This window comes from Neovison vison, chromosome 14 (assembly GCF_020171115.1).
Source record: "Neovison vison isolate M4711 chromosome 14, ASM_NN_V1, whole genome shotgun sequence".
Taxonomy (NCBI): Eukaryota; Metazoa; Chordata; class Mammalia; order Carnivora; family Mustelidae; genus Neogale; species Neogale vison.
The window spans coordinates 6,564,686-6,586,995 of NC_058104.1; the positions used below are offsets into that span (position 1 = coordinate 6,564,686).

The following is a 22,310-nucleotide window of genomic DNA, read 5'->3' on the forward strand; positions in this document are numbered from 1 at the left end:
GAAGGGGTCAGAGGGAGAGAGAGAATCCTAAGCAGACTCCCCATTGAGTGTGGAGCCTGACATCGGGCTCAATCCCAGAATCCTGAGATCATGACCCAAGCTGAAGTCGAGAGCGGAGCCCGCTGCCTAACTGGCCCACCCAAATGTCCCAGAGAGAGACTCTTAAGCAGGCTCCATTTCCAGAGCAGAGTCCAATCCGGGCTTGATCTCACAGCCATGAGATCATCACCGGAGCTGAAATCGAGAGCCGGATACTTAACTGACTGAGCCACCCAGGGACTCCTCCCCGTCACTTCTGAAAGATATTTTGCAGGGTGTAGAATTGGGTCTGGGTTCTTTGCAGAGCCATTTTAGGCAGGAGGTAAATCTAGTCGCTGTTAACTCCATCTTGGCTGGAAGCGGAAGATCTCACTTTCCTACTTCAATTAAGTTCAGACAGTCCTGAACCCAGAACATAACATCTCACCACCTGTGGTTTTGCTGATCTCTGTCTGTGTCGACTAGAGCAGGAGAAAGGCCAGAACCTAGCCCAAATTCCCTGAATTTGCCCCTGATGCTCCCAAGGAAACGTCACTGGAGCATTTTTGTACTAAGATGGGGAATTTTTGCCTTCTTTTCCCATAGCCTTTCCTTTGTGAAAATACTTATATTTGCTGAAACCACACCTGCTCCTCCGTGGCTAAAAGACTCATTCTGCTTTGGAGCTTGCAGTGATGATCCAGTCCTGGAGTCCTTCCAGCCTTCCTGGCATTCTGCGGGCGGGGAACTGAGGCCCGGGTGGTGAAGGGCCTTGCTCTGTCTCTGGGAAGTCGGGATTACATTTGGAAGCACATGATAGGCGCGTTCAACTGTAAAGTGACTTCACTGAATTTTGCCAGTAATTTCCAGTTAATTTGCCTTTTTAAAAAAAATTTTATTTATTTGACAGAGAGAGACACAGTGAGAGAGGGAACACAAGCAGGGGGAGTGGGAGAGGGAGAAGCAGGTTTCCCAGTAGCAGAGAGCCCAATGCGGGGCTCGATCCCAGGGTAGTGGGATCATGACCTGAGCTGAAGGTAGACACCTAATGACTGAGCCACCCAGGTGCTCCAATTTGCCTTTTTTTTTTTTTTAAGATTATTTATTTGTCAGAGAGAGAGAGAGAGCAAACAGGGGGAGCAGCAGGCAGAGGGAGAGGGAGAAGCAGTCTCCCCCCTGACCAGGGAACCCAGTGCAGGACTCAATCCCAGAACCCTCTGCCTAACCCCTAATTTGCTTATTTTTTATTTTTATTTTTTTTAAGAGACGGGTTTTATTGAGGCTGGAAGGGAAAATTTTATCGTGTGTGTGTGTGTGTGTGTGTGTGTGTGTGTGTGTGTCTATCCACGGATTAGGTTTTCAGTTCAATAGGACCAGCTTTTTGAGGAGGGGAAAAAAAAATCAACCGTGAGACTTTTCTGTTTGATCCTACCTAACGGTGTCAGCAGGACAAAATGATGGTGACGTCAGGCAGCGGATGCAAACTCTTCCGCCGCCCCGGGTGCTGCGAAACCAAAGACGCCTGCTCTGTGCACTGCCCCGGGCGGGTGAGCACCTGCGTGTCAGCAGATTCTGCGGCTGCGGAGTTATTTTGGATGCAGAGATGCTGCTGGAACTCACCCCTCCAACAGCCGGAGCCAGAGCTGAATGTCGGTTTTCACTGCACATCTTGGGTGTCAGGAGAAGGCGTGTAGGATAGTGAGGTAGTTAAGTGACAGGATCTGGGCACAGATCGGTCTAGTATTTTTTTTTTTTAAAGGTTTTTTATTTATTTATTTGACAGAGAGAGAGGTCACAAGCAGGCAGAGAGGCAGGCAGAGAGAGAGGAGGAAGCAGGCTCCCTGCTGAGCAGAGAGCCCGATGCGGGCCTCGATCCCAGGACCCTGAGATCATGACCTGAGCCGAAGGCAGCGGCCTAACCCACTGAGCCACCCAGGCGCCCTCGGTCTAGTATTTTATCACGTATTTCTGTTCCTCTTACTTCTTGATTCTTGGTAATGCACGAGGGAGCGTCCCACGCTTTCCTGTTCATACTTCAGCCGAATGCCCCAGTAGCCAGGGACCGTAAGAGATGCTACTGGCCAGTGAATACCAGAACTTTCCTTTTTACTCTCTGCTGTGAAGGACCTCAAACCCTTAGAAGATGAAACGGACGATGGATACCACCAGTCTGTCATACAGGCTTAACGATTGCTGTCATTCGCTCAATTTATTTATTTATTTATTTATTTGCGGAAGTATTTAAAGTACATAGTATCATTACAGCCCTTAAGTGGAACCGCATGAAGCTTGAGAATAAGAACAGTATTCTACACCTCATCCCACCTTACAAAACGTTTCTTTCTTTTAGACCAGCAAAATCTGGTCGGAAGTGCTGTCAGAGTCGATGGGCAGTGCTTGATCTGTTTAACCCCGTGGGGCCTTCCGGGACAGGAGAAGGTGCGCGTCCGTGGAGAGTGGAAGGGTGTGGGTACAAGCTTGAAGGTCTAGGGTCAGGTCATCCCCGTGTGCTCTCAGCCAGCCCTCCTCAAGCTCGGGGCCGGCGGTGGACTCTGAAAAGAAAGGAACATGTCTGTTGAGGATGGCGTAACCGCCCTCGCCTTGCAGTCTTATTTTCCTCTCTCTGCGTGGAGAGCTGAGCAGAAGAAAACCGAAAATAAGAACTCTCTGTGGCTTATTGAGGGAGGGGGATCTGGCCAGTGGTTTTGCTTCTTTGCCCTTGACCGTTGGTTTTAATGACTAATACACTGGGTCTCATCCTGCATAAGACAAGATCTTTCCCCGGGGCCTGGGTGGCTCATCGGGTTAAGCCTCTGCCTTAGGCTCAGGTCCTGATCCCAGGGTCCTGGGATCGAGGTATCGGGCTCCCTGCCTGGTGGGAAGCCTGCGTCTCCCTCTCCCACTTCCCCTGCTTATATTCCCTCTCTCGCTGTGTCTCTCTCTGTCAAATAAATAAATAAAATCTTAAAAAAAAAAAAAAGAAAAGGATCTCTCTCTGCTTTAATTCTCAGGGTTGTCTTAACTACTCCATGGAAGGATGGAGTCTGGACGGTCACTCAAGGGCCAGGAGCTTTGCCTGGCTGCTTTTTACAAAATGTTTTCATTAAAGATTTAGAAATTAAATTTTTATTTGAGAGCAAGATGAGTATTTGTTCTCAAAAGAGCGTTCTTTTGGAGCATAAACTGCTCCTTTTGAAGTGTCCTGTGTATCCCTTTCTTGCCTCGTAAGAAGTCATACTGCTTTGAATTCCGTATTTATTTTTCCAGCGATTGTCTTTAATGCATCACTGTGTATATATTTGTATTCCCAAACAACATAGTTTAATTTTTTTTTGTTTCTGAAATTGATAGTGTTCATCTCCGTATTATTTTCTTGAGATGATCTCTTTGTTTGTGCTTGTGTGTGATGTGTTTTTACCAAGGTTCAGGAGTCTCTTGCCTGAACGTAGTGTATCTTTCCATCTTCTCTCTTCTTCTACAGAGAGAGCTTCTTTGACATTACCATAAGTATCTCCTGTTGCAGCGACCGAGAATGTAGTGTATATACACCCAGGGGTAAGACGAGCACCGGCCTATCGCATGGGCATCTTCGGTAGGGACAGACAGCACCAAATGGTTTTCCAAAGTGGTGATGCCAGTTTCCACTCTGAGCAGACTTCTCCTGCCTCCCTCTCCCTCCCCCTTTCTCTCCCCACCCCCGCCGTTGGGTGATTGGGACATGCGTGTGTTTTTTCAGGTTTTTACATGTCTCAGTCATGTACGCATCAGTCCGTGGCTCCGCAGGGCCGCCATCAGGGGAGATGAGCGTCCCCTGGCTTCCCACGTGTCTTGCTCCCCAAGGTGTAACCACCGTGACCTCTGTGTGTCTGTTCTGGTATTTGTCCTGCATGTTGGAGGCTGAGCCCAGGACAGTGCGGGGCTGGAGGTTACTGGGAGCTCTGAGTGTGTCAGGAGTCCTTGTTGGCCGGTTTCTCTGTGGGGTGATCTAGGGGTGCTGGTTGCTGGTGGACCAGCCCCCCAAACCAAGTCTCTTTGCATCTAAAGCTGGTCTGATTCTGCAGAGAACAGCCTCCTGCCTCCAGCCCAGGATGGTGCAGGTTGGTGAGAGCGGTTGCTAGTATCCGGGGGTCCCGTGGGGAGGGGACAGGTGGTGTTGGGGACGGGGGCGTCATCCCTGCTCGCGTCCCTGCTCGTTGGCATGGTGCGCTCTCGTGTGTGGGGTGACCCTGGGCGTCCTGACTGACTCGGAGATGAGCAGTCTTCTGTGGAGCTGCAGGAGATGCAGGGGTCCCGCAGTCTCACAAGGCCCCGTCCGGTCCTCTCCGCAGCTCACTCGTCTTCCCCGCCCGCCCCCAGCCTGACCTGCTGGCTCCAGTCCCCAAGCTCTTGGACACTTGAGGAGTCAGGTGATGCCTTGGTGGCCTCCGACTCCACCTCTGGCTTCAGATTCTTCTTGCTCACCTGGGTTAAGCAAGTCACTGCTGGTCACTAGCTTCAAAACATGTTTCGTTTTTCCCATTATCTTTGTCCTTAGGGTTTTTGAGTTTTAAGAATTCGCCTTCCTGTGGTTCCAGGGAGCTCTGCCGCCATAGGAGAGCTCTTAATAAAGTCTCTCCCGGGACGCCTGGGTGGCTCAGTGGGTTAAGCAGCTGCCTTCGGCTCAGGTCATGATCCCAGCGTCCTGGGATCGAGTCCCACATCGGGCTCCTTGCTCCACAGGGAGCCTGCTTCTCCCTCTGGCTCTGTCTGCCACTCTGCCTGTGCTCGCTCTGGCTCTCTCTCTCTCTGACAAATAAATAAAATCTTAAAAAAAAAAAAAAAGAAGTATTTAATAAAGGTCTCTCCTGAGATTTGAATTTGCATTTCCCCGAGGGTTAAGAGAGCTGATATCTTTTCACACGTCCGTTGATCCCTTTTCAATTTTGTGGCTGTTCAAGGCTTTTGCCCATTTACTACTCTTGGTTTTAAATTCTCTGCCCCTTTTTTGTCAGAGTTCTATATTCTGGATACCAACCCTTTGATGGTGTTTGGCTTAACTCTCTACTTCATGGTGTGGAATTTTGGTGACCAAAGGGTTTTAGTTTTAATAGTGAATTTATTGATATCTTTATTTGGGATTTACATTTTTTCTATATTATTTAAGAAATCCTTTCCTACTCTGAAGCTGGATACACGTTCTCCCCTATTCTAAAAAATTGTGGTGTTGCCTTTGCATTTAAGCCTTTGTTCCACTTGAAGCTGGTCGGAAGCATGTGTGATGATAAGCGGGGATTTGGCTTCAGTTTGTGCCCAAGGATAACGGACGTATGTCGCGCAGCACGCGTCGGCCTGTCTGTGTGAGCCGTGCTGTCAGCTCTGCGTTCCCCGTCCCTGTTCTGGGAGGCTCGTCTGTGCGGATAGACAGAGTTCATCCATTTTTTGTTACTGCGTGGGATTCTGTTTTAGAAGTCTCCCGCAATTGATTTACCATTTGTGGATATTTGGGTGGTTGGCGGATACTTGGATACGAACAAGGCCGCTACGAGCGTGTTACACGGGGTCTACGTGCTGGGGCTCCCGCGGGGCTCGACGGCTCCGGACCTGCTGGCCTGGGGTACGCCCGTCTCCATCCTCACTCGCTGTTGCCAACCTGAGCTCCAGACCGGTACTAGTCTAACTGTTTGATTTTTATTTTTTTTTCCTTCCAGTGCCCGAAGACCTCTCCTTAGAAGAGAGAGAGGAACTCTTAGACATTCGTCGAAGAAAAAAGGAACTTATTGATGACATTGAGGTAAACAAACCGAAAACTCCCCTGTTTTAGGTTTTAGGTAAAATAATCAGGTAGCTTCATGAAAAGGAGAAGACTAGGCATCTCCTGTGTCTGTGCGCTAACGCGTGAAGGGAGCGAGAGGGTTCCCCACGTTGGTAAAGCAGATGGGCCTCGCCGGGCAGGGTGGCCTCGGGTACACGTCGAGAGGCCACGGAGCTGGAGTCTCTGGTAAGCGACGCGTGACTCCAGGGTCACAAAGGGCGCGTATAGACGTCTGCAGTCCCCAAACGTGTGTTCTCTCAGGTTGAATAAGTCCCCATTCATGTGCCAAAATCCCAGGCACTAGAGTCCGCCTGGCGTGCGGATAGGCTCTGAATGAACTTACAGACTTGTCTCGGGGTCTGGCCGGGCCCCCGCGCACCCTCGGGCTGGTGGGAGCAGGACGATGGGACGTGGGCAAACGCCACGCTTGCCAGTGTCTGTGTCCTCGGAGCCCGTGGTGGCAGGGCCTCCCCAGAGAAGCAGCGGCGCCACACCACCCCTGAGGGTCGCAGTGTCTGCGACCGTGGCGGGAGGGACTCAAGAGACTAGGCCTGCTTGTACGTGGGGCTTCTGTGGGCGCGTGAGTCGGGTGTGTGGCTCTTTGTCGGGAAGCGTCCTCAGCATCACCAGGCCAGAGCGAGTGTGGCCCCGCAGCCACGTGCTGCTGGAGCAAGGCTCGTCCCTCCTCAGCCCGCATCTGAGGTCTCCACTTCCTTGGCGAACCAAGTAAGTGTCCCAAGTACACATTGCCTTGTGTTTGAAAGGTAATTTGTGGGACTTTTTCTTGTAAGGTTACCCTTCATTCATGTAAAAATCACTGTTCCCCAGAATGGGCATTTTGCTCGGAGAATAAGGATGTATTTTAAGGCTCGTGGTCCTAGTTGGACATTAGCAAGAAGAGCGCCTGTGGAGGCCCAGGTCGCCCTAGTGACCGCATCTTCGAGTTGAGAACACTGAGGCCCAGAGGGGTTAAGAGGGTTGCCGAAGGTCTCTCAGGTAGTGAGTGGTGGAGCCCCGCGGGGGAACACGGGAGCCTGTCCCTTCTGGTGTCCTTGGTAGGTCCGAGCGCCCCCAGTGAGTTCGGGGCATTCTGCTGAGGGCCTCCTGGGCTCTGTCCATGGTGCTCAGTCTCGGGCACAGACTGGTGGCTTGGGACCTGACCTGGTCTCAGCACCTTGGCCCTGGTCTTTCCCCAGAGGAGAGGGAGACCATGGCTGTGAAGAAGGTGGGGGTGGGGGGGGGTGGCTGGGGCCGGTGGTGGGGGCAGGGACTGAACAGCCGCAGTGAGCTAGCTGAGGGCTCCCTGCTTCCCTTTGCGGTTGTGTTTTACACACAGTCTAGAACCTGCCCCGGTGACCCGTCCGAGCTTGTTCTGGTGACAGGTGGACAGATGAGAATTGTGCTTTCTCCTGAGTTGGGGTCCCTCCGACTGGATGGAAAGTACTGGTGTTTCTGTCCCCGGGACATCCACCTGAGGCTTCAGGGAAAGCTCCTATCCGGGAAACTGAACTTTGTCTGAGTCTCGGAGGGGGTCGGTAGAGAGCCCCCCCTACAAATGTCGGTCTGCTTTTTTGGCAGAGGCTGAAATATGAAATCGCTGAAGTGATGACTGAGATTGACAATCTGACTTCAGTGGAGGAGAGGTAAACAGTCGGCGCCACACCGCTGAGCTACTAACCTCTTCTCTCCCCGCCCCCGCTGCCGGGTGACCATAGCCGGGGCAGGACGGTTGGGGTCATGAAGTGGGGCAGCCGTTGGGGGGCGGCTGGTGCCTCGGCTCTCCACCGCTCACCCCTTCCTGCTCTCTGCGGAGGAGTCGGGTGCTACCCCGGGGTCCGCGGGTCTCCTCTCCCTTCCCTGGAAGCACAGGCCCCTCCGAGTTAGCCTGGGAAGAAGCGCCTCTCTGTACAGCAGGGGACGGTGCTCTCCTTAAATCGCTCTTTGTCGTTGTCAGCTTTTTCTGAAGCAGGAGTCAAGGGAATAGGGAAGAGCCTGGCAGCCACGCATGCCGCCTCTGCCTCTGCGGTGGGGGGTAGAGGGGCCGGGGTGGGGGGTAGCGAGGGCAGGGGAGCCCGGGTGGTCTTCTGCACTGAGGGGCTGGCCGGGGAGGCTGCGTGCCCTCGTGCGCTCAGTGCAAATGTTCATTCGCTAACGATTTCTTAACTGTTTGAAATGTGTAGCAAAACTACCCAGAGGAACAAGCAGATAGCTATGGGGAGGAAGAAATTCAACATGGATCCCAAAAAGGTAAGTGGACCTGCCAGTGCTCTGGCTTGCGAGAGGTTGCGGGAGTCACCGGTTTGATCGGCTCCCACTCTGGACGGAGGCGGTCATGCCCCCTCGTAGATACTGAGAGTGGGAGTTAAACTGGTGTGTAGGGGCTGTCGGCGAGTGGGGTGAAGCACAGGCATCCGTCGCCCTTGTCCCTGGACCCGAAGACCATTCTTTGGGTGTGAGGCTCCAGGTGAGGCCAGGCCCCGGCAGCAGCAGGCGTGGGGAGGCCCTCAGTGGGGCCAGGCTGAGCCGCGTGTCCTCCCGCTGCAGCGCGGCCCCGGGGACCGTTGGACAGGGCTGCACCCTGCGTGTCTGCTCAGGGGTTAAGTGGTCCAAGTCCAGGGACTTTGCTCCTTCCATTCACCTTCGAGAGCAGATGTGCACGTGAAGGGCCAGGGCGCTCTCCGACTGAAGCCGGCACCAGGTCTTCCCTTGAGTTGGATTTGCTAGCAAAATGCCCGAAAATAATGAAACCTGCAACACGTAGGGGCGTGTCTTTGAGGTTGAAGCAGAAGACGCAGCGGAGCCTGTAAACGCTTTCTGGAATGCTGGGCCCGGCCGCGGGACCATTTGGTTCTGAGACAGAAGAGTGGAGCTGGGCCAGCCACCTGGGCTCGTGGTCCCGGAGAGGAGCACCATGTCCCCGCACAGCTGACTTCATTCCGCCATGCTCTTGAGGTGGCAGTCACATCACACACCTTCCTTGGCATTTTACTTATTTATTTTTGGCATTGAGCCTCTGTGCTAATTAAGATTTGTTCGTTCAGCAAATGTCGATTGCAAGGACTGCACTGTGCAAGGTGTGAGGTCTGCACACTTGCGTTTCCAGGCGCAAGCGCGGTTGCAAATGGTACGTAAAGAAATGGCTCGCCGGCGTGGCTGCTCCTAGGCCTCATGGCGCCGGAGGCCGGGCTTTGTTCAGCTGGTGTCCGGGCTCTGCGCGCTTCCTGTCGCTTCCTGACTCTCTGCGTAGGGGCATCCGCAGCCCCAGATTGGAATGCAGCGCGCTCCAGAAGGATTCTGTGAATTTGGTAATGATGAGATTTGGAGTGAGAAGCGTTTTGTTGTTGTTGTTTTTCCTTTCTGGAGGAGCTGAGTCGACAGAGTTGGCTTAATCAGCAGATCGGATAGGCACTGGCGGCGTCTCAAGAGGCGCTTCGCGGGATGGGGGGTGGGAGTGGGGGGGGGGATACTGTTTTGAAAGCCGGACCTTCAGTTATATGGTGCAGTGCGGGATAGCACCTTGGGAACGTCCACGGCCTCCCCACGCAGCGTGCAGACACACTGGTGTTTCGGGGATGCACCCCTCCGCTCAGCGCCAGCCTGTCCGCTGGTTCTGCGCTCACCGGTGTCCACCGAGCAGTGCGGTCGGGAGGGCCGGCTCACGCTTCCTGAGAACTTGCCGCGTGTCAGGAACCGCTGACGAAGGCCTGGAGTCGGCACACCGGACCTCGCTGGGTGGGCTCCGTGGTCATGCCTGGGGCGCAGGTGGCGGAAATGAGGCACAGAGCTTCTCAGACGTGCCCAGTGTCCCGAGCGAGGAATCCGCCTCAGACTCGGGCCTGTGACCACCGCACTTCGCGGGGCTCCTGTGGGACCCTGGGGCTGGTTAGGCGGCACCCCCAGGAGTCCAGCCCTGCGGGATCTCTCCACACAGCAGCCGAGTTACCTGCCTTTGCCTGGGCTGTGGCCGGCTGCTCCGCGGGCTTCGTTCTGCCTGTATACCCCTCCACCTGAGAGGTTTTTAAGATATTGATTATTCGTTCTACCCAAGAATTTATTGGTAATTATTTACAAATTTAGCCTGCACATGGCCTTTTGCTGGGGAAAAATAATGAGAATTCCCTCGTCTTCTAGATGATGATGACACTTTGGCCGCTGTAACAAAATACCATAGACTGGTGGCTTAAGCACTAGACATTGCCTTTTCGATCCTTCTGGAGGCTGGAAGTCCGAGCTCAGGCTGCCAGCATGGCTGGGTTCTGGGGAGCGCGCTCCTCACAGAGTCCCCAACTGGCAGAGAAGAGGCAGGAGAGCGCCCCCTGGTGTCTCTTTTTAAAAGGGCCCTGGTTCCATGAGCTCGCAGCCCCGCCCAGATGGCCCCATCTGACCCTAACTGCCTCCCAGGGCCCAGCTTCTAACACCGTCACACTGGGGGTTAGAGCTTCAAGATAGAGATCTGTGGGAGACGCATTCAGTCCAAAACAGCACGGGGCGTTCTCACGTGCGGTGCGAAACGGGCTCGCATCAGAGACTTTCAGGCCAGCAGGAAATATTTGAAGTCACAGAGTGGTGACATTCTGGACGGGAGCTTCTGCTTCTGTAGGTACATGAGATACCCAGGCAGCACTTGGGGTTAAAAATGAGGAAGAGGAAAGGTTGATTCAGGGAAGCTGGAAGCATCCTACAGCCTCTCTCTGTCATTCCCAGCTTCCTAGAAATGCCTTCAAAAATAGAACCTACGAATCTGTAACAAGCAGGAGTTCACCCAGTCGACTAGAAATTGAGGGAACCCTGGAAGGTGAGGTGATGAGTGGTGGCCCAGAGGACACTCAGGAAAGATTTACTCTGGAAGGGACAGCCACGTCAGGGGCTCCGCTCCCTCGGGCAGCACGTGTGCGGTGTGGGGCCGCAGAAGGGACATCCAGACTGTTTACCCTCGGCTGAGCTTGTGCCGAGCAGCTGTGTGTGCCCCCAGGTGGGAGACGCAGATGTCTCTTCTCTGCTGGCCTCACCGAGGAGGAGGAGGAGGAAGAGAAACATCCGCTCCCAGAAACCAGCTTCTGAGCACCCCAGCTGGCCGCATCACCTGCTCCAGAAGCAAACGGGGTTCAGTTATGCTACCAGAGAATCGGAAATACAAAGGTAATCATCACCCAACCAGGAATCACCAAATATATGAGCTGCTTGACCCTGTGAAAGAGACATGAAATGCCACAGAGCTAACACAGGAGGAATCGTTGAAAGTAGGGTGTTTTGTATATTATAAAGCTCATCAGAGATGATGGGGTGGAGGCTTATCCTTGGTGCAGGGAAGGGGAGTTGTGGAAAAGACGCGCGGAAGCGAAGAGCCAGCTCCCTGTGAAAACCCACCGCGCCGGTCTGGCGTGGGCCCACGGCAGGGCAGATCGAGGCTCTCCTGTTCTCCGTTGCTCTGCGGAGAGCCGTGAGACGGCGGGAGGCAGGTCTGGCCACTGAGTTCATCGAACAAAAGTCCCAGGAAGAGAGAATAGAAGACAGATTGGAGGGTGAAATCCTGGAGTATTTCAGAGCTAGATGAAGACAAAATCCTCAAAATCAAAGGGCTCACCAAATGCCAACTGGGATAAAATTTTCAGACACTGATCCATAGAAATATCCAGGAAAATACCAGAAAACTTATGGATAAAGAGAAACTCTCTGACTTTCCAGGGAAGAAAGACCAGATCACCTAAGAAGAAACCAGGATCACAACAGGAACACTGGATCAAAGACAAAGGGAAACTTTTTTCCAAGGTCTAAGGAAGCGTGATTTAAAACCCAGAGTTCTGGAGAGGCTGGTGTAGACGTGCAAAAAACCAAATAAAATTTAAAAAGCCAGCATTCTGAATCACAGCTGTCACCCGTGTGAGGAAGCACGTGAAGACATTACAGATGTGCAAGGACTCACAGAGGGAGCTGCTGACAGGTTCCCTGAGCTTAGAAATCGTGTTTGGAGCAGGGCGTCTGTAAACAGGACAGGAATCCAGGATGCGGGATTAAACCACTGGAACGTCGGTCAAGTCTAAAGGAGAGCTTGATTGTTGAAAGAATATTTTAAAAATTAAAGTCCTAGAGGCACCTGGATGGCTCAGTCAGTTAAGCATCTGCCTTCGGCTCCCATCATGATCCTGAAGTGCCAAGATCAAGTCCTGCTCCCTGCAGAACGTCTCCCTCTGGCCCTCCCCCTTCTCGTGTTGTCATTCTCTCTCTCAAATAAATAAATAAGATCTTTAAAAAAAATTTCAAATCCCAGATTACCTCAGTACAGTTGACCCTGGAGCAGCGCTGGGGTTGAGCTGGAAGAGTCCACTTAACCGTGGGATTTTTTTTTTTTCAGTACATACAGTACAGTACTGGAAATGTATTTTCTCTTCCTTAAATTTTCTTACTAACATTTTCTTTTCTCCATCTGACTGTTGTAAGAATGTTACTGTAATATTGTGATACTATTATAAGAATAGAGTATATAACATATGAAATGTGTTAATTGACTGCTCACGTAATGTGTCAGGCTTCCGGTCAGTAGTGGGCTATTAGTTAGGTTTTGGGGGAGTCAGAAGTTAAATGCAGACTTTCGATGGGGGGCGGATATGAGGACCCATACCCCCATACCCCCTGCGTTGTTCAAGGGTCAGCTGTTTGTAAGTAGCAAGGGAGAAGGGAAGCAGGTAAAGGTTGGATAAGGTTTTGTAGATGTTCTTGGATGAGTGTAACTTTAAACATTAAAATTTTATTTATTTTTTTAAAGACTTATTTATTTGTCAGAGAGAAAGTGAGCACAAGCAGGGGGAACAATAAGCAGAGAGAGAAGCAGGCAGCCAGCTGAACTTGGAGCCTAATGCAGGGATCCGTCCCAGGACTCCGGGATCATGACCTGAGCCGAAGGCAGATTCTTAACTGACCGAGCCGCCCAGGCGCCCTTAAGTATTAAAATTACAAGACCAACCACTATAAATAGGGATAAGATAGGATTTCTAAATTACTAGGAAAAATTGCATAAAGAAAACTTAATTCAACAGAAGGCTGAAAAGATATAAGAAATACCTAGTATTTGTGAAGGCTCGGAAAAGGAGTAGCGACAAACCGGTAATCGCCATCAACTTGACTGGGCTCAGTTACCTTTTATTTTTTTATTTTTTTAAAAGATTTTATTTATTTATTTGACAGAGAGAGATCACAAGTAGGCAGAGAGGCAGGCAGAGAGAGAGGAGGAAGCAGGCTCCCTGCTGAGCAGAGAGCCCGATGCGGGACTCGATCCCAGGATCCTGAGATCATGACCTGAGCCGAAGGCAGCGGCTTAACCCACTGAGCCACCCAGGCGCCCCTATTTTTTTATTTTATTTTTTGTTTTTTATTTATTATTATTATTTTTTTTTTTTAAAAGCACCTTCACGTTAGGCTGAGGAAGCAGCGGTGAAATGCAGTTGTGTTCTGACTGAGACACACACACGGAACAGACACGGAGCTTGAGAACAAGGAAGTAGGAAAAGATATATGAGGAGTAAGGAATGGGTTGAATGGTGCCCCCCTCCAGTAGATTCTGCGTTTGCTTTTCTAAATGATATATTTTTAAAGACTTTATTTATTTGAGAGAGCGAGCACAAGCAGGGGGCGCAGCAGAGGGAGCGGGAGAAGCAGACTCGGCCGAGCAGGGAGCCCGATGCAGGACTCGATCCAGGAGCCCGAGATGATGACCTGAGCCAAGGCAGATGCTTAACCGACTGAGCCACCCAGGCGCCCCCTCCAAGTGATATTTTTTTTTTTTTAAAGAATTTTTATTTATTTATTTGACAGAGAGAAATCACAAGTAGATGGAGAGGCAGGCAGAGAGAGAGGGAAGCAGGCTCCCTGCTGAGCAGAGAGCCCGATGCGGGACTCGATCCCAGGACCCTGAGATCATGACCTGAGCCGAAGGCAGCGGCTTAACCCACTGAGCCACCCAGGCGCCCCCTCCAAGTGATATTTTAAAAACACGAATGTTGTCTGATGATCCTGGAACATTTCCTTTGTTTTATTAGCATTTATCTAGTGCACTCGGGTCCCTGGGCTGCTGTAGTAGATGACCACACTCAGTGGCCTGAAACAACAGAGGCCAGAAGCTCTGGCGCAGTGTGCTCCAGGCCTCCCTCCCAGCTGGTCACAGCCGCTGGCCATCCCTGGGGTTCCCCGGCCTGTGGACCCACCGTTCTACTCGCAACCTGTGCGTCACGTGGACGGGGACGCACATCAGTGGCTCCCGTGTCCTCCTCTGCTTCTGCCTCTTTGTCCTTCCCGACGCAGTCCCGTTCTCCTTCATAACTGCTCTCTTTGGCTCTGGCTTCTGGCTCCGTGTTCTCTTCCGGTCCCTGGCCTGGGCTCCCCCCACCGTGTTTTCTGGTACCTGTCGGAAAGGGAGCTGGAGCTCGACTTGGGGCTCCTTTGGCTGCATTCTGTAACCTTGAAGCATGGAAGAGGTGACCTTGGGCTGGGCCTACTTTGGTCTTCTCAAATCCTGGTTTCTCAGGCTGTTGCATAGCCTCCCCAGGGAGCTCCCGAGTGTTTGAATTTTAGAGCAGGTCGTGAGCATCCAGAGCTCGGGAGAGCCTCATCCCCAGGCTCATTCAGTTCCGGGCTGGGCCTAGGCTCTTGGAGTGCCTGGGACCTTGTGACTGTGGAAATTGCTGGGCCTCGGGACTCTGGGGACTGCTGGGAGGCTGGAAAGAGCACAGGGCAGGATGGATGCAAGCCTCTGTCAAAGCCCCCACCTCACCCCACCCCCCCGATGGTGCACAGCAGAGTCCCCTCAGCAGGCGGGAGGAGGCACGGGGACCTCACCGCGGGACAGCCTGCTGCTGGGGTTCTCCACTGCTCAGTGTCCCCCCGTCCCCGGCCGGCCAGTATGAGCCGAGGTGGGCGGTGAAGGACCAGGCCGGGGAGATCACCCCAATTGTCAGCCAGGCACCCATCCCCCGGGGAGCACCTGCTTCCACTTGGCCCTTGGCCGCAGGATCTTGGGCTGCTTTGGATGTTCTGTCTCCTGTCCCTTGCAGTTTGGTGGGGAGGGGCGGACAGCAGGGTCTGCCGATTCCACCAGCAGCTGGTCTGTGAGTCCTTGGGACTCAGAGTGAGAAAGGCAGACCGGGGTTGCTTTGGCCTCTGACCTCTTGGCCAGAGATGTTAGGTGAGACTGTAACCGTCTGCCCCCTCCCCAGAGCTCCCCTCCCGCACAGAGCCCTGCCTCGCTCACCCTGGCAGCTGGGTGCCCACAGCGCCTTGTTTCTGGGGCCTTGCTGGACAGGCGTGTCCTTGGGGTCGGAGTGCTTCCTTATGGTGTGTGCACGTCCTCTCACGAACAAGACGATCCCTGGGAGGCCCGGACTCACATGCGCTCCCACCAGAAATAGAGAGTTAATTTAGGATCATCAGACATACTGATTTTTTGGGTAAACTTCTTGAAGAACAGCATATGGTGCGCAAACTTTGAATGCACAGCCTGACGAATTTTTACACATTAAAATCCTTGTGTAACCCAGAGCAAGATGCGGTGTCGGCGTCAGGAGTGTCTTTCTGGTGTCTCCGCCTGGCGAACAGGTTCCACGCTGTCCGCGTAGAGCAGTGTGGAATTGAGGCGCGTTCCGTGCGGTCCTTCACGCCGTGTCACGTCCGTCGGACGCGTCGATGTTCTGGTGCATTTATCCTCTCTCGTTGCTGCGTCGTGTTCCCTCGTGTGGAATCTGCTGGAATAGATTTCTCTCTTTTGTTGGTCAGATGTTGTTGGGTTGTTTTCCTATTTGGGGAAATTCTAAATAAAGCTGCTGAGGACATTGACGTGTTTGAAAAAAAATAACAAGGACTCTCGGAGGGACCCTGTGGTGTGAGGGAGCCCAGGTCCTGGGCACAGAGGGTGGTGGCTGGACAGTCTTCTCGGGAATTCGTAGAAACAGAGGCAGATGGAGGGCGGAATCCCCTTCCAGATTCGCAGCCTGTGTTCGGAAACCAGCTCACAGGCTGGGTCAGAGGTCCACGGTCGCCCTTCTTAGGGCTTCTCAGGAGAGGAGCACAGCTGATTTGGGCCAGGGAGGTGCCTTTGCAGCCTTTCGTTTCGAAGTTGTCACCTGAGCCCTTGAGGGCCTTCGTGGGCGTGGATTTGTGCGGCTTCAGCTCCGTGGCACAGACCCGTTTCCGTGCTCAGCCACAGCCCACAGATCTCGTCAGTGTTGCTGTACAACGGACTGTCTTCTCACACAGCAGACGTGGCCACAGGGTGTCCAGTGGCTCCACGTGACAGGACCCTCCTCCCCTGCGCGCCCCCCCAACCCTGTGTTCATTCGGGCCTTTCCCTCATCCACTGTCCGTGAGGGTATTCCAGGCAGGAAGGAGGGAGAGGGAGCTGCTCACAAGTCCCTTTTGATCAAGAAAGCAATAGCTTCCCCGCGTCCTCTGTCCGGACATCTTTCCGACCAGGAACATGATTATTTAGCAAGGAATGGCAAGGAAAAAGGGGAGTTTGGGAAGGGCGTGGTTGGCCAACCATATACAACATGTTTTTCTCACACACAAAGCAGATCATTCTCCCGAACTTGGGAAATCCAGTATCATGAGTACCTCTGCCTTTATAATCTCTAATATCTTCTTTGTGATTTTTTTAAAAGATTTTATTTATTTGACAGATGCAGCGAGAGAGGGAATGCAAGCAGGGGGAGGGGCAGAGGGAGAAGCAGGCTTCCCACCAAGTAGGGAGCCCAATGTGGGGCTCGATCCCAGGACCCTGGGATCATTCCCTGAACTGAAGGCAGACGCTTAACAACTGAGCCACCCAGGCTCCCCTTTTTGATGCTTTGTTCCGTAACCCCTTTATTTGTCTTTTAGCCTGTTTAATTGCCAGGAAGGAGTGAATGTGCTTTTCTCTGATGGACGAAATGTAGTCCAGGGTGTGAGAATGAGATTGTCCTGGTATTTTTGCTGTGTCCCAACCAGTGAGATCATTACTCTAGATGTACTTGTGTCTTTGAGAGATGAGTCTGGGCGACCCTCCTAACCAGAGCGTCCTTTCTTATGTCCCTCTTCAGGGAATTCAGTTTCTAATAGAAAATGACCTGCTGCAGAGCTCCCCAGAAGACGTAGCCCAGTTCCTGTATAAAGGAGAAGGCCTAAATAAGACCGTCATTGGGGACTATCTGGGAGAAAGGTAAGTTGAAGGAGAACCAGCAGCACAACCAGTGCCCGCCCTCCACGTCAGGGTCTGTCAGTTACCTGTGGGCATAGGGGCGCATGGGCCGCTCCCCCTACCGCGCTGGCCCAGTGCCATCACAGCCTCTCCCTGCCCTTGTGGGGAGACAGCTGCGGGCACTCTGGGGCCAGGCGGGGGCTGTGATCTCTGAAAGCTCTTAGTCAGGGAACCATGGCAGGACTGAAGCTGGGCTGCCCTTTCTCCATACCTCAGAAAGCATCTTTTTTTTTTTTTTTTAAAGATTATTTGAAAGAGCGCATGCGCATGTGTGTGTGGGCATGTGGGGGGGCGGCAGAGGGAGTGAGACTCCCAAGCAGACTCCACTGAGCACAGAGCCTGATGCGGGGCTCGATCCCATGACTCAGTGATCATGACCTGAGCTGAAATCGAGTTGGATGCTCAACTAACTGAACCCCCCCAGACGCCCCCTCAGAAAGCATCTTAATCTTCTTTAATGATGTGCTCAGAAATAGACCAGATCTCTCAGAGGTTTTCTTCCCCCTGTTGCTTGGGGTAGGCGTGAAGGTGGGAAGCTATTAATTTTTTAAACAGAGAGCAGCTGGTTGGGTTTATAGCTCTGGCCTTCTTTAATTAAGGGTCCATTGGCTGTGGGTAGCAGAGGTTGGGGCGGGCATCTAGGACAGCGCATCCCTGAGTCGAAGACCAAACAAAAGTGCTTTTAAACAAGAGCCCAAGAGTTGCTTCCCTGGAGTGGTTTCTTTTTCTAGCTTTTTATTAAAAACAGTTGATCAAAAGTGGAAAGCAGAACACTTCCTGTCTCATTCTGTGTGGCCTGTAGTACTAGGGACCAAAACCAGAAATAGCACAAACAAAACAAAACAAAAGCCCTACAGAGCAGTATCTCTTATAACTACTAAAGCAAAAACCGTCCACTAACTCTCAGTAAATCTAGTGGTACAGACAAGTGGTTATACACCAGTATTTTTACCGCATGCATGCCTTCGTTATCCCAGGAATGCAAGGTTGGTTCAGCATACGCAAGTCAAGGTAATATACAGGATCAGTAGACTAAAGAGCAAACCCACATGACCATCGCAATAGATGCTGGAGAGGCTTTTGGCAACATTCACTGCTTTAAGACAAAGGCGTTCAACAAACCAGGAAAAGAACTTTCTCAGTATGACGCAGGCACCTGTGAAACCCACAGGCTGACTTCATGCTTTCTCCTAAGAGTGAGAACAAGATATGGTTGACTGCCCTTGCCACTTCTCTGCAATGTGGTACTGGCAGTTCTAGTTAAGCAAGAAAATGAAATTCAAAGCATCTGGTTTGGAAAGGAAGAAATAAAACTTTGTTTACAGAAGACAGAACTGTGTCTGCAGAAAATCCTGAGGAATCATTAAAAGCATTAGAACTAATAAACAGGTTTGGTAAGGCTGCAGGATACAAGATCAATATGTAAAATCCAGTTAGAGTTCTAAATGGTAGCAATGAGCAAGCCTGGAAAAGATATTAAGAAAAACAGCTCCATTTTATAATAGCATTAAAAGAAATAAAATACTTGGGAATAAATTTGACAAAAGAGGTACAAAATATTTAGTCTTAACTAGAAAACTTTGGAAAAAAAATGAAAAGACATGCATAAATGGAAAGACATCCCATGTTCATGGATTGGAAATTTGAGCTAGAGATTTTACTCATTCCCTATTAAAATCCCAGCTAACTTCTTTATAGAAGTTGACTTACTCATCTAAAATTAATGTAGAACATCATGGGACCCAAAATTGCCACAACCGTGGAAAAGAAGAACAAAGTTGCAGAACTTACATTTTCTGATTATAAGACAGACTAAAGCTATAGTAATGAAGATGGTGTGGTACTGGTATAAGGATAGACTTCTAGGTTGTGGAATAGAATTTAGAATTTAGAAATAAACCCTTAAATTTTTTTTGTCACATGATTTTTGACAAGGGTGTCAGGACAGTTCCATGGTGGAAAGAACAGTCTTTCAGCGAATGGTCTGGGACGCCTGGATATCTACATGCAAAAGAGTATCATTGGACCACTCAGGTTACGCAAAAATTAAACTGAATCAAAGAACTGCATATGAGAAGGAAAACTATAAAACACTTAGAACAAAACATAGGGGTAGGTCTTTGTGACCTTGGAGTAGGCGTGAGTTTCTTAGATGTGACACCAAAAACATAAATAGCAAAAGAAAAATGGGGGTAAATGGGACATCATCAAAACTGAAAATTTTTGTGTTGAAAAGGACATCATCAAGAAGGTGGAGAGGCAATCCACAGAATAGGAGAGATTTTTATAAGCCACGTATAAATCTGATAAGGACTTCTTTTTTAAAAAAGATTTTGTTTATTTATTTATTTATTTGAGAGAGCACGAGAGGGGAGAGGTCAGAGGGGAAAGCAGACTCCCCACTGAGCAGGGAGCCCAAGGCAGGACTCGATCCCAGGACTTCAGGATCATGACCTGGACCAAAGGCAGTTGCTTAACCAGCTGAGCCACCCAGGCACCCCCTGATAAGGACTTCTATCTAGAATACATGAAGAACTCCTACGACTCAATAATACGGCAGCTTAATTATAAAATGAGCAAAGCATCTGAATGGACGTGTCTCCAAAGAAGATACGTGACTACATGATAAGGCCAGTCAGCCCACGGCGGGATGTTCGGTATCCTCAGCCCCCATCAGGGAGCTACCACTTCCCACCCACGAGGATGTCTGTAACAATAAGACACGCACCGCCCAGGATGTGGGAAAACCCGAGCCCTCACACACTGCTGGTCGGCTAGGAAGTGCCAGGGCCATGGGAAGCAGTTGGCAGTTCTTCAGAATACTCCATCACCGTGCGACCTGCTCATTCTCCTCCCCGGTGCTCACCCAAGAGAAGCAGAAATGTCCGTCTGCACAAACACGCACGAGTGCTTGTGGCCGCGTGGCTCTCGGTTGGCAGAAGCGGGAAGCGGTTCCGATGTCCATGAGCTCGGGTGTCCCTCGGCTGGTGGGTGGACGAGATGCGGTTCATCCGGGCGGTGGGCTGCTGCTGGGCGGCTGGGAGGGCCGCAGAGGGCGGGCCGTGCGATTCCCTTTATGCAGAGCGCTCGGGCAGGCGAACTTAGGGGGGGATACAGCAGACTCGTGGTCGCCTGGGCCTGGCAGATGGGGCAATGGGCTTTCTTTTGGGGGCAGCGAAAATGTTCAGAAATCGATCGTGGTGACAGTTGCACAGATCTGTAAATATATTAAAAGCCATTGAATGGTACGCTTGAAATAGGACAGTTGTACAGAATGTGGATTATGTTTGAACAAAGCTAAAAAAAAAAAGAAAGAAAGAAAATCCACAAGAAACCTGAGCAGTGGCCCAGGGCTGCAGCACCCACTCGTCTGTGCCACGAGGGCCAGCGTCTGAGGTCGCCGTCACTGTGCAGGGGTGCCTGAGACGAACGAGGACGGGTGTGGGATGCGCTGGCTGGCGGCTCCTGCTGTTGGCAGGTCGTGTGTGCCTGCAGGTTTTGAGTTCCAGAAAATGCCAAGTTCTGAGTTTGTGCCAGGCTCTATTTTCGGCACATGGGTTGTGTTGTTTTGAAAAAAAAAAAAAAAAAGACAGACTCATCCACTCGTGAGCAATCTTCTGCTGGGACGATGCAGTGGAAACTTCTCCCGACTGCTAGAAGGTGGTGGGGCCGAGGAGGAGCAGAAGCATGGAAGGGCATCGGGTGGGCTGCGGTTGGCAGTTAGGCCGGCTGGTCAGGCTTGTCCTGTTGAGAAGGTGACATTTGTGCCAGGCCGTGAAGGGGACGGGGGTGTACTGCAGGCAGGTGTTGGGGGACAGCAGGACAGGCAGAGGGTCAGCGTTCGGGGCCGTGTGGCTAGAGCAGAGGGAGTGGAAGGGTGGCAGAGGTTCTCAGGGTGATGACGGCCTCCTCTGCCCCTTGCTCGGGGGTGGGGGGAGGTTCCCAGTCCAGGAAGGACATGGTCTGATTCACAGCTCAAAGCCGTGGGGAGTTAGGGGGGTGCATCCCGGTGTGTAGGTTCAGAGAGGGGCCCGGCAGGCAGGAACCCCAGAGCGGGAAGTTCACAGGTACCGTTCTCATCGCGGGGAGTGTGGCGATAAAGGACCTTGTGGACTGAGGACCGAGCCTCAGGGGCCACCTTGAGGGAGGACCGGCTACAGCGGGAGTGGGGGTGCAGCCACCCCTCGGATCACTTGGCCTCTCTGGTCCCGCCTTGGGGTCTTCACCACCAGCTGTAGCCTGTGCACCTGAGCCCAAGAGGGGGCCAGCTCCTACTCAAGGGACGTGCTGTCCCCCAGCTCTGCACCCCGCACTCGGCAGCGCTGGAGCTGGGACGGTGGGCACTCACCTTTGACGCGGACCCCCATGGCTCTGACTTGGTGGGTGCTGCCCTGCCTGGGCGCTCAGCCCGGTGGGGTCCCGCTCCCCAGTCTTAGCTGCGGCCTGCCTATGATGGGCGGATGCTCGCCGCCTCCAGGGCCAGTCCCCCCAGCAACCCCAAGGCCTCAGACAGCCGCTTGCCCCAAAGAAAGGAGGGGAACGTTGCAGCATGTGCTGTGCCTGGGCCCCTTCCTGAGGCCGTGGTCATCCTTCAGCCCCACAGGCAGCTGGCGGGCGTCCTTTTGTAGGTGCCCCTGGGCCATGGCCTTTCCTCACAGTTGACAGTGGCAGGCATGTGCCTGTGGGGCAGCAGCACCCTTGTCTTCAGCAAGGTCTGGTCTGCTCCGTGGTCCGGGGAAGACCCAGGGACCGCCATCGCCTCGGGGAAGGGAAACTTCTGCATCCTGGCCTGCACCCGTGGTGACAGCAGCATTTCGCTGTCTCGGGCTGTCCTTACTGTCCCTTGTGGCCAGGACCCGGGGAAAGAGCATGGAGTGAAACCCCAGTGAAGCATGTTGTCCTCTTTCATGTGATGTAGAAGTTGAGGCCTTTGATGGTCTTCTCACGTGTAGTTTGGTTTGAAAACTCTTGCACACTGCTGGGTTTCTGCCCTGGCACCGGGCTCCCGAGCCCCGCCTGCGAAGGGGGAGCGCTGTTGGCGGCGCTGGTTGGGAGAGCAGAGGGAGAGCGTGCGCCTGGCGCTCAGGACCCTCTGGGACTGTGTGGCTCGTGCCCAGCCGTGGCGGCATCTGAAATCTTCCGATGGCCCCTGTACCCTGATCAGCACCAACTATGAAGTAAATTCCTAACATCCGACCGAGTCTCCTTTGTCGTAAGCCTGAAAACGAGCGTGCAGCACAGTAGATCTTAACTTCTAGTTGTGCAAGACGAGAAACCAGA

At 52.2% G+C, this 22,310-nt stretch overlaps 1 protein-coding gene across 1 annotated transcript in view; it reads left to right on the top strand.

The window, feature by feature from the left end:
• The window catches only part of CYTH3 (cytohesin 3), a 60,175-nt gene that overhangs the window by 28,385 nt on the left and 9,480 nt on the right, over positions 1 to 22,310 (top strand). Inside the window, exons 3-6 of the mRNA XM_044233986.1 lie at positions 5,706 to 5,788; positions 7,388 to 7,452; positions 7,990 to 8,056; positions 16,873 to 16,991. Of these exons, the coding sequence (XP_044089921.1) occupies positions 5,706 to 5,788; positions 7,388 to 7,452; positions 7,990 to 8,056; positions 16,873 to 16,991 (334 nt within the window). The remainder of the gene's footprint in view (positions 1 to 5,705; positions 5,789 to 7,387; positions 7,453 to 7,989; positions 8,057 to 16,872; positions 16,992 to 22,310) is intronic.